Source organism: Cydia pomonella, chromosome 15 (assembly GCF_033807575.1).
Source record: "Cydia pomonella isolate Wapato2018A chromosome 15, ilCydPomo1, whole genome shotgun sequence".
Taxonomy (NCBI): Eukaryota; Metazoa; Arthropoda; class Insecta; order Lepidoptera; family Tortricidae; genus Cydia; species Cydia pomonella.
Window position 1 is genome coordinate 18462380 of NC_084717.1, and position 11745 is coordinate 18474124.

Genomic DNA, 11745 nt, shown 5'->3' on the forward strand with positions numbered 1-11745 from the left:
CGTTATCTGAATATTCGATTCGAGCGATAAAGAGGCAACGAAGTTTAGATTTTCGCGGTAGGCCCCAAGATTATAGGTGTGTGGGATTCGGTCTGTATCGTTTATCAATTGGAGTAGAATTTAAAAACAAAGTAGGCTATTGTCTTTCTCAGCACGTAGGCCGTGGACTGGAGGCAAGCGGGGCGTCGAGCGGCGAATCAAGGCCATTAATATATTGCTTTGCGCTCGACCAAATGGATACACAGCCTTGATTTGCTGCTCGCCGCTTGCGTCCAGTCCGCGGCCTTAAGCTAAGTTTTCTGCATAACATATATCAATAAACCCGCTTTAGTTGTTTAGCCGGTTACAATAAAACAGAGGGAAACAGACAGAGTTATTTTCGCATAATGTTAGAAATCAAGGTAAACGTCCTAGTATTCGACATAATCATGTAGATGTATGGGAAAATACGGATGTATTTTGCTAATAGACATTTGACTTAGTCTTTCAGCCTAAAGTAAAAAGTTTTAGTAAAAACCAATGGTAAAAATCCCAATATTTCTGGATAAGCCTGTATAAAATTAAATAAATTCTTTCTTTCTCTCCCTCTCACTGTCTATCTATTTTTCTCTCCCTCACGCTCTCTTTGTCTTTGAACAAGACCTTATTTTATTACAAAAATTATCTATTTTTTTCTGTTTGCTTGTTTGACAAATTTTGATAAAATAAATCGTTCATTTTTTTTCGTCCATAAATCTATGAATAAATCGTTAATATTTTATCGGTTTAAGGACAACACTAGAAATGACAATTCGTTCAAAATGTTTTTTTATTAATTTTAATTTAAAAGCTTTTATATACTTTATATTAAAAAACCTGCATAAGTTTACTGTTTTTGTTTCTAAAATATTTACATAGAGTATAATATTGCTACTCCGATAAATGAAGTTCAGTGTTAAATTTATGTATGAAATCGTTAACTTATTCAGTATATATAATATTCAACATTGTAATTACAAAAATTGTGTTTTTATAATGAATAAACTATTCTATTCAACAAAATGTAAAGTTCATTTCAATGTCACTAATAAAAATTCAACAAACTTAAATTTAAATTATCAAAACTATAGTGTAATCGAACAAACATCAATATTAATATGCGCCTCCACCCTGCATCGTACCTGGCTCAAAAGTACCCATAATGCCTGCAGCATTTCCTCGCTGCACTGCAATTGAGATCTGTTGAACCAGGTACGATCCAGAGCGAGGGTCGCAGCCCCTCTCCCGAAGACGCCGACCCAGTTCTGCAATCAGGCGGCGAGCCTCAGAGCCCCAGGGCCCCGCGGTCTCTATTGCCACCGGTACGAAATCGTATCTTGATTCCAGGGCGGAGTATTTAGTGTGCTTTAGCTTAGCGGCGGATTCCGCCGCTGAGCCAGCACACCGTGTGGTTTGCCTCAAGTGGGACGCGGCAAAGGTGCTTACACAAGTCGCGTCCCACAAGAGACAGCGTCCCCTTCGCCATGGAATCAAGGTCAGTCCGTCCGGTCTTTTTCCATCTGCACGACTCAAGCCAGGTGGCTCCAGTACGCAAGGCACGCTAGCCGACACCATTGCCCTTCGTATGATCTCGTTGATCGATTGGTGTCTAGGAAATCGCCCCGCGCACCTTTGGCAGCTCAGACCATGGTGTCCGTTGGCTTCTACCATTGCTCCGCATCTGCAACGATGAGACTCGCACACACTGGCCCCCAACCGGAGTGCCACTGCTATTCTTAACGAGTCGTTGTCTAGCAGTGTACCAAGCTGGGGTGAGGGCAGTGCATGCATCCAGGCCCCTGACTCTGGCTGTGCAAGAGCTTTAAGGCGTGCCAGATCGACACCCGATGCATCAGTAAGCAACGAGTTGTATATATCTCTACTCCAGATGTCGTCCCATTGTCTTTGGTCGTCGGGGGTGAAATCGTTTATGTACGGCGCACGCTAAGAGTTTCGGGTTTCTGAACGCTTGTTACGTTTGGTATGATGCAAATTTGATAATGTCAATGTTGCGAATACAAGGAACTTTTGTAATATTTGTTCGTAGGAGTTAAGTGATTATTTACACTGAATTAAGGTGTTTTTTACTCTACGATATCAAATGGTTCTAAAGACATTCTTTCAAACCAAGGTGAACTAGACTGAATTATCATCCATTGTTGTTTTGTTTCCTAACAACAGATAGAACTGTGGCAAAATAACTATTACTTTAGTTTTTCACTTTATTTCGATTCTTGTTTTTTAGCGAAACTTTAAATTGTAGCAATGGGTATCGATTTTCATGTTTTATAACTACATTCTTGGACCGTATTGAAACTAACTCGATCCACATCACCATTTCAAAAAGTAAGTTTTTTTTAATAAACGTTAACAAAACATGTAAATTTGCCGTAAACTACTACATCACAGAACAACATAACGTAGCGATGTAATTTACTCTAACTTCTAAGAAGTTACCTCAGTGAAAGTTTCCGTTCTAATGGATTCAACTTTCAGAAATGGAGCAAATGCAAACTTCCACCGGCCAAGTGCTCCCCCACATCGTTCAAGTATACCAGCCGACTATAACGGACACCAAGATACAGAGCAGGCAGATAATCCACCTGTCTCACCCCCCACTCACTTCACAGAGCAATGTTTATCAACAACCTATGTCGGAGCCTCTGCATATGCCTTCACAGCATATCGCGCATGAGATTAGTCAGATACAGACGTCTCAGAACTTAGTGATGTCATGTCAGCAGACTCATTTGCAAAGTCTGCCATTGCAAGGTAAGCAGTTTTGTATGAATAGGTATACTAAAGCTTTTGGAAACTTGACATAGGATTGATAGGATGATAAAAAACAAAGTGCCTACTAGTCTGAATATATGATGGGCTTAAATGTAACTAATAATTAATAAATAAATAAATATTTGGGGACAATCTTGCATAGATTGACCTAGCCCCAAACTAAGCCAAACATGTACTATGGTTACTCGGTGACAACATATACTTGTATGTAGATAAATACATACTTATATACATAGAAAACACCCATGACTCAAGAACAAATTTCTGTGTTCACCACACAAATAAATGCCCTTACCAGGATTCTAACCCGGGAAAGAAAAAGTGACTAAGTACTCCAGTGTGGAGGCTGGATTTACACCAGAATCATGAGCTGTCACGGCTAACAGGGTAGCCTAGAGGTTCACTGTGATAGCCACAATAGCTGAAGACTGCGGTTCAAATCCTGCCTCCGCCACTGGTTTAGTTACTTTTTCTTTAGTGTATGATATCTATTTCAGCTTATAATTTATATATAATAGTGTGACAACTTTTAAAATCACAAATCAAAATATTTGATAAAGTAATTTGATTAGTTCCAGAAGTTGTCATAATTCATTGTTAACTATTTGCTGTCAACAGGATCTAGCACTTGTAAAGTATGTCTGCCTCAATTTGTCATATGGATCTGTAGTACAAAATTGGTACCAAAACAGGATGACTGCATAGTAAATTGGAAAATTGAACTGTTGTTTTAGTTTTAGGAATGTACAGTCACCCAGTTGAGGTATCTATTTCCGACATAGTCTATTGGTCTGCGGCTTATATGGCCATACCATCGGAGGTGACTTTCCTGCAGCTTATCCGCTATGTCATGGATTCCGAGGCCACATTAAATGATATAAAATAAAAAATTTGAAGTAAACTTTGCACTTACAGGGCAAATGTCTTCACAAGTCCTACAACCATCGGCACCCTTACAAATAACTTCCCATGTAATCCTACCACAAGCAGCCATGTTTAAGCAGCACATGCTGGTGAACAGCGTGCAGCAGCAGTACTACAGTTATGAGGCCTATCAGAAGGATGAGGTGTTCCAGAAGGAATGTGTGGCGAAAATTGAGCCAGGCTTGCCGGCTATCAATGATAAACAGATAGAGTAAGTTCTTAGAATTTTTATTTCTAATAGGTTTTCAAGTGATCCTGCCGCATGCAGCCATCTTTAAACAGCATATGCTGGTAAACAGTGTACAGTAGCAGTATTATAGCTATGCGGCCTATCAGTGGAACGAGGGGAAGGAATGTGTGGCAAAAGTTGAGCCAGGCTTGCCATCAATGATAAACAGATAAAGTGAGTTCTTAGAATTTTTATTTTTAATAGGTTTCAAGTGATCCTGCCGCAAGCAGCCATGTTTAAACAGCACATGCTGGTAAACAGCAGTACTATAGCTATGAGGCCTATCAGAAGGCCGAGCCCTGCCAGCCCAACTCCTTAAGGAATCCTAATATCAAACCTTTGATGTTGAGTAAGACCTCGGGGAGGATTTTCGGGGATCTGAGATGTGTAGCCGTGTCTGGAGCTTCTCTGCTGCATTCCAGTACCACATGAGAGGCTGTTTCTTCTGTCTCCATGCATCCTCAGAATAGGCGACTATCTCATTGTTACAATACTCAGTTGGACCTTCCCTTGTTGTGAGCTTTCCGTTGATGCCAGGCATGGCTTGTTTGGCCTTTCTGCATCCAGTCTAGTTTATCCAGTGTTCTGTGTGTAGTTTCCCTGTCAGCCAGCAGCATTGAGCGTAATAAAAGCTTATACGCGATTAAATGCTAACTTATTTTAATATTGACCTTCCAGATGCAAACCAGAACAAATGGAAATAACACATCACTCAATAGAAATCCAGATTGAAAATATAACAAACAAAAGGTCAAGAAGTCTGGTCCCTAACCCCAACCAATGGGCCTGCAACATAAGAAAACTGAAGCACCAACGGGGAGAGGCCTATATCAGTCGCCGGGGCAAATACGTCCCAGAGCGAAGGGTCAGAAACACCAAAGACTGCCTCAAAACCTGCAAATACAAATGCAACGAGAGAATTGATGATACAGACAGAGAACATATCTTCAAAGCATTCTATTCCTTAAACGCTAATGAAAAGAAACACTTTTTGCTTAACACCACAGAAAGAAACTACGTCAAACATAATAAGTTAGATGCTGATCGCAAAAGAAAGTATTCCTTTAAATATTTCTTCCTAGTAAGAGCAGTAAGATACACAGTATGTAAGAATTTCTATTTAGGAACATTGGCGATATCTCAAAAACCGGTCTACAACGTGCATTTAACTAAATCTGAGATGAATATTCCGAAGCCAGACGGTAGAGGTCTAAATCAGGCCAGTGCACATGCTATGCCTCAAGAAATAAAAGATAAGGTAAGAAACCACATATTATCTTTCAACACATTAGACGGAAAGCAAATAAAGCAGTTTTCTAGAAAAAAACAGTACCTAGATTCAAGTTTAAGTATAAAGCAGATGTATACTATGTATTTTAATGAGTGTAGTAAAGATAATTCAATGCCTGTGAAAGAATCTATGTATAGGAAGATATTTAAACAGGAGTTTAATTTGCATTTTAAAAAGACGAAAGACGGTCAGTTGTGCTGTCGGTGTAAAGGGCCGGTGAAAAAGAAGTCTTCGTAGATATAGTAAGGGCATTCATTGTAGAGGTGTTAAGTCTAAGAAAAAAGCGATCATGTCTACAAGTTTGACTACCATACTAGATGTCGCTTTATGGCCCTCTTAGAGCATTTAACCAACCCGAGTCGCCTTTAAGATCTTACCCCTCTGTCGAAAACCTCTGCCAATGGTCAATGGTCATACTCACGTCATACTTATTGTACGGACTAACGTTTATCTAACATGGCTAGTCGTACGTAAGTTTACGTAACGTACAGTGTACAGTCCGCTGCAGAGAGAGGTCAATCAAGCAGTCTATGCAGGGACCCCTGCCTAGACTAATTGTATGTAGGAGGGGTCATCTCTCTCTGCAGCTGACTGTACTTAATGCAGTGATTCTGGTTGTCAATAGTTGATTCGGTGAACTACTTTACATGGTGTAAGGTGGCCCCTTAGCGCATTTAACAAACTGGAGACGTCTTGTCGGTAATTTTCTATACAAAACAGTCTGCCGATTATACTATTGCCGTGAAGGGGTACGTAACGTACAAATAGCCATACATTTGACCCCCAATGGCCCCGTGTAAAGTAGTTTACCGAATGTCATGTCAGATAAACGTCAGTCCATACAATACATAACATATGACCAGTGGCCGAGGTTTTTGACAGAGGGGTAAGCTCTTAAAGGCGACTCCGGTTGTTAAATCCTCTAAGTCCGAGGGGAGCCGGTGCTGTCAAACTGGTCTAATTTGACAGACATTCAGACGTACTCTCAGAGTAAACAACAATTGAAGCGAATATACACTAAGATTTTAAGAGTCGAAATCGAAGCACGATTTTTTTTTGACAACAAATTTTCTACACCAATAACTGTTTGGTGCGGGGTATAGCTTGGATATAGGAAAGCCAAGTTAACACCAAGCTGTTACCAGTGGTAACTACTGGGAATTTTTTTCCCACCTTTTACTACTGGGAACGGCTGGGAAAATAAAATCCCAATACATGTAGCTACCACCATTTTGGTTTGGTGGTACGCAAACCGGGTTTTTTTCCCCAGTGGTAAAAGGTGGGAAAAAAATCCCAGTAGTTACCACTGGTAACAACTTGGTGGTAACTAGTGGGAATAACCCGTTTAAAATACATTCAACGCCGCGCTTTTATTTTGCATACTAAAATCGCCCACATGTGCCCGGCGCGGCAGCGAAAGGCTTAACACATTCACTGCCTGGAACCCACCTGGTGGGCGCTCGTGAACTTTGTTCAGATGCCGGACAACCCGCTGGGCGGGTTGTTTTGTACGCAGCTATAGACCACCGGTTTCTGGGGTAGTGCGCCGTTTTTTGTCTGGCAGTGAATGTGTTAATGGATCAAGATGTTGTTTCTTAGGGCATTTCCTATGTGACAATTTCTCCCTAGAATTTTGTAAATACTAGATGTAAACTAAAGGTAACATTTGCATTTAACTCTTAGCACCTTTGTTAGATTTGCTAAGAGCACAACCAGTGTAAAGTAAACCTAAAGTTATTACAATAAAGTTCAATTTGGCAAGTTACTTTATCGTGTGAAGAGCACGCATCAATTGCCACTTTATGTATTCTTAAGCGAATAAAATGATTAATATATTTTTACTATTAGAATCGAAAACAAAATTATGACTGAATATAATATAAGATGGAATGCTAAAAGATCTTGTTAAATTACAACATTGATACAACGAATTTCAATTCAATTCAATTATTTATTTATTTCGAATCAACAATAGATCCATAATTGTTAGTATTTACAACAAATCTTAAAATTAATTAAGGTTAGTGACATATAAAATAATAATAACATATCTACAAGTACACAAAAATAAATATAAAAAATAAATATAACTAGGCAATCTAGATGCACCACTTCTCAGCATCTGTGGCTTCCACATGCAGTCCATTCCAGTGCATGAGCAGTGGCGCATCTATCTTACCTGCCAACGTTTTCAGGATGCTATTGGTACTGCCACACAGTCTCTGCATAAGTGACGCCGATCTGTTGCGTATAATTGCAAAAAAGTCATCCGTGTGCGCCTCCGCGAACATTCCCGACGCACTACAGTGCCGTGGCAGCCCCATCAGCATCCTGAAAACGTTGTTATATTGTATTCGTAGAGCATTGTACGCTCGCTGAGTATAGCTAGCCCACAGGCTGCAGGTGTAAAACGATTGGCAAAAAGCTTTAAAAAGCGTCTTTTTCACGTCTTTGTTACACCTGGCAAACCTGCGCGCCAGCATATTTCCGCGGACGGCCAACGCTCTACGCTCCCTCTCTATGTCGAGGTCATCTTTTAGGTCCTCGGTGACCCAGTGACCAAGGTATTTGAATGTTTTAGTGACCCTGAGTGGTTCCCCGCCCAAGGTCACAGGAGGTACTGTTTTGTAGGATTTTCTTCCTGCTTTGAAAACAAGTACCTCACTCTTTTTCCCATTGTACCTTAGCCCATGTCTCACCGAATACCTGTCACAAATATCCAGCAACTCTTGAAGTGCGCTCATGGATGGGCTCAACAACACCATATCATCAGCATAACTGATGTTATTTATGGATTTGCCATCCACGGAGCATCCGACATAGGCATTGTTGAGCTCATCCATAAGCTGGTTCACATATAGGTTAAACAACCTAGGAGAGGACAGACCGCCCTGCCTTACTCCACATTCCAGACGGTATTCACCCGAGTGAACGCCCGCCCACCTGACCGAGTTAATCTGGTTCCCGTACCAAAACTTCAGGATCTCAATCAAGTCCTCGGGGACACTGGTCTCATTGGTCAGCTTTTGCCAAAGTATATCATACGAGACCAGATCGAAGGCTTTCGATAAGTCCAAGAAGCAGGCGCTAACTGGTGTATCCCTACTAGTATAGTACTGGACAGTGCTTTTCAGACACATAATAGCCGACTCTGTGGAAAGTCCGGGCCTAAACCCAAACTGTGCGTCATTCAGTTTAATATGTTTAGCTAAGTGTCTGTCAAACAATCTGTCCAGCACTTTTGCCACAACGGTTGCCAATGATATTGGTCTATAATTTTTCACATCCGACACATCACCTGTTTTATTTTTAATGACTGGTACCACAATTGTTCTCATCAGGTCTGATGGTAGATAGGAATGATTAATACATAAGTTAAATAATATTGTGAGTACTCGTGGCAGATGAATGCCAGCATTTTGCAAGTGCTCAATGCTGAGCCCATCATGACCCGGCGACTTACCCCTCTTCATACTTTTAATCGCCTCCTGTACATCGTACTCAGTAAAACGCACAGTTGACATGACGGGCTCAGCCTTGGGCCGATTCACAGACCTACCTAATGGCGATGTTACTTTAAAATTGTCCTTAAATAAATTAGCAATTTCCACGGGTGAGCACAGACCTTCGACGCTCACAGGCACACTCGGCCTGGGGTTCATACGATTTGTTTCCTTCCAGAATTGTTTAAAGTTCTTACCCGAATGATGCGATGCAAGTATGTCCATTTTAATTTGCTGTTGATTATTTTGGCACCATTTGAGCTTCGCTTTAAACACTTTCCTGGTCTCACGCATATTTCGCGTTATGTATTTTTTTATAAAAATATTTGGATTACTATAAAAAAAACTATGGAGGTTTCAATTTTTTATTTAATAATAAATATTATAGGACATTATTACACAAATTGACTAAGTCCCACAGTAAGCTCAATAAGGCTTGTGTTGAGGGTACTTAGACAACGATATATATAATATATAAAAACTTAAATACATAGAAAACACCCATGACTCAGGAACAAATATCCATGCTCATCACACAAATAAATGCCCTTACCAGGATTTGAACCCGGGACCATCGGCTTCATAGGCAGGGTCACTACCCACTAGGCCAGACCAGTCGTCAAAATTTATGGTACTAAATGAGGCTTTCCAATTAGGATGTTTCCATCTGAAATTCCAATAGAAATTCTGATAAAAAGGTCCTTATTGTAAGTGGAACTTCTCTGATGGAAAGCCACTCATAACTAAGGTACTATAAGAAGGATTGAGATATAGCCCCAATCCCCACGCTGGCCCAAAGCGGGTTGGCGGCGTCACACACGAAAAGTTCTTTCCTCTCCTTTGCACGATGTTTTCTTTCACTGATAAGCTAGTGGTATTAATTAGTGTCCGACCGAAACATGTTATTTTGCCGAAACCGAAACTTGAGGTTCGGCTTTGGCTCCAGTTTCGGCCGAAACTGAAACTTTTGTAGACATGTTAAAATCGTTTAAAAAATATAGTCGAAAACGCTTTTTCACGTAAGATTGCGTCGAACGTCCAGTGGCGCCCTCATGAGAGGGAATCGTGTTTTTAAAAACCAATTAATTTCTGTATACATAAATCACTTTATTAATATTGTTGACATACTTGTTCCCCAACTTTTGGTCTTTGTCACATAGTAGGTTTCGGGCGGCCGAAAGGTTCGGCCGCTTTTTGTCGGAAACCGAAACTACGGCCGAAACATGATTTTTTGTCTGAAACGGAAACCGCATCTTTGGTCGGACATAAGTATTAACCCCCTTATTCATAAACGTGTACTAAAGTTACGATGCCGCTGATCATCGTTTGTCCCTTTCCGACGTATTGGTATGATAGAAAGGGACAAACGATGATCAGCGGCATCGTAACTTTAGTACACGTTTATGAATAAGGGGTTAGTTATTAACCCTTCTCCAGGCATAGTACGACTTATCGACCACATATGTGCCAATAGCATTTCAACTTTAGCATTCCGATTTAAGGTTCAAATTAGAATGCACCTTCGGGAAATGTGAGTTGTCTTCAAATGAATCATCAAAGCTGGATTAATTGGAATATATTTGTTTTTTTTTTTCTGTGAATCCTTGTACAGTCAAACGTAAAAATATATGGGTCCACGCAACTTACTCAAAAATATGCCCCATAGCTCTTGATTCACCGATTTAAGAGGACATATTTTTGAGCGACTTGTGTGAACCTATATTTTTACACTTAACTATACATAGATTGGGTTAAAAGGTAGGATTCGAACATTTCGAACCTGCTACGTCAGTATTAAAAACCGGACGCCTGATCCATTCAGCCAGGTGTATTCCCGTTTGACCACCCCCATGTGAGGCGGGAATGATTTATATGCAGCGCCTATTCCCATCTGTTCCCGGCGCGGCGGGGACCATTGTTTTGTAGCGTTATAATATAAATGAACACCGTGTATTAGTATTAAGTTGAGATTTTAGTCATGTTTGTATCAATGTTGTGATTGAAATGGTGGAGTCCACCTTAAAATCTAAATAAAAAATATATAGTCTGACCAAGATAAGTTGGCAGCGATTTTGACAACTCAGACAGTGTAAGTGTTATTTTAAACGTCAAACTTGTATGAAATAATGACGTTTACTTAACTCACGCAGGCTGAGCTATCAAAATCGCTGCTAACTTATCTTGGTCTGACTCTAGTAGATAGACCCCGCCAGTGTATGTTATGTATAGCCTCGTAAGGCCCTATGTGCATTACAATGTAGACTTTTTAAATCTAATTTGAACCTTTCAAAAACCACATAAAGTATAATTTCTTTTGTTTCATTGTCTTCTAAAACACACGAAAGTAACCCTAATCTACTATACAACAAGGTTCAAATTAAAAATAGGGAAACTTTGTATGGTGGGCCTTACGAGGATAGGGTTGCCAGAATGATTCGGAGCTGATATGTGACATCACGTGTACAACCTGGTTACATACAGATGATTATGTACTTATTCTACAACAGTATTGAAATACGGGACAAAAACGGTAGAGGTGAATATACGGGACGCGATACTTAAATACGGTGACTGTCCCGTATATCCCGGGACCAAAGAGAATTTGAAATAGTGTTGGATTGTCAAAATCTTTGTAGCCACAGTAAATTTACTCCCACCTTTCGACACATGATTAAAACTTTTAGAACGCCATTTAATAATTTTTCGAAAGATGGTAGTAAATTTACTGTGGCTATAAAGTTTACGTTGACAACCTCTATTTCAAATTCTCTTTGCCGGGAGGTAGGCAACCCTAATTGTATAAAGTAAGGACACAACGAATTTCGTACATTGCCACGTCTATTGCTATCTCCATCGCATGCCCACAAGTATATTGCTGTTCCGCTCGCACAGTGGCATCGACCGCCGGTATCATGGGCGAGAGAGCAATAATAATTACTCGTGTGCGAAAGAGATGGGAACTAATGGGTAAATGTACGGAATTATTT

The 11745-nt window shown here is 40.3% G+C and overlaps 2 protein-coding genes across 2 annotated transcripts; one reads left to right on the plus strand and one right to left on the minus strand.

Annotated features, from left to right (window-relative positions):
* Positions 1 to 1987: 1987 nt before the first annotated feature.
* On the plus strand, positions 1988 to 7105 carry LOC133525537 (uncharacterized). Its single transcript, XM_061861824.1, has 4 exons — positions 1988 to 2364; positions 2515 to 2790; positions 3727 to 3946; positions 4643 to 7105. The coding sequence occupies exons 2-4, from the start codon at positions 2517 to 2519 to the stop codon at positions 5490 to 5492; spliced, it is 1344 nt and encodes a 447-aa protein (XP_061717808.1). The 5' UTR covers positions 1988 to 2364; positions 2515 to 2516; the 3' UTR covers positions 5493 to 7105.
* Positions 7106 to 7354: 249 nt separating this feature from the next.
* LOC133525883 (uncharacterized) lies at positions 7355 to 8395 on the minus strand. Its single transcript, XM_061862293.1, has one exon. The coding sequence runs from the start codon at positions 8393 to 8395 to the stop codon at positions 7355 to 7357; it is 1041 nt and encodes a 346-aa protein (XP_061718277.1).
* Positions 8396 to 11745: the final 3350 nt, after the last annotated feature.

Coding starts and splice junctions, on each gene's coding strand:
- LOC133525537 (XM_061861824.1), top strand. CDS start 2,517: ATGGAGCAAATGCAAACTTCCACCGGCCAAGTGCTCCCCCACATCGTT. Junction 2,791..3,726: donor GCAAAGTCTGCCATTGCAAG/GTAAGCAGTTTT, acceptor TTGCACTTACAG/GGCAAATGTCTTCACAAGTC. Junction 3,947..4,642: donor ATCAATGATAAACAGATAGA/GTAAGTTCTTAG, acceptor TTGACCTTCCAG/ATGCAAACCAGAACAAATGG.
- LOC133525883 (XM_061862293.1), bottom strand. CDS start 8,395: ATGTGTCTGAAAAGCACTGTCCAGTACTATACTAGTAGGGATACACCA.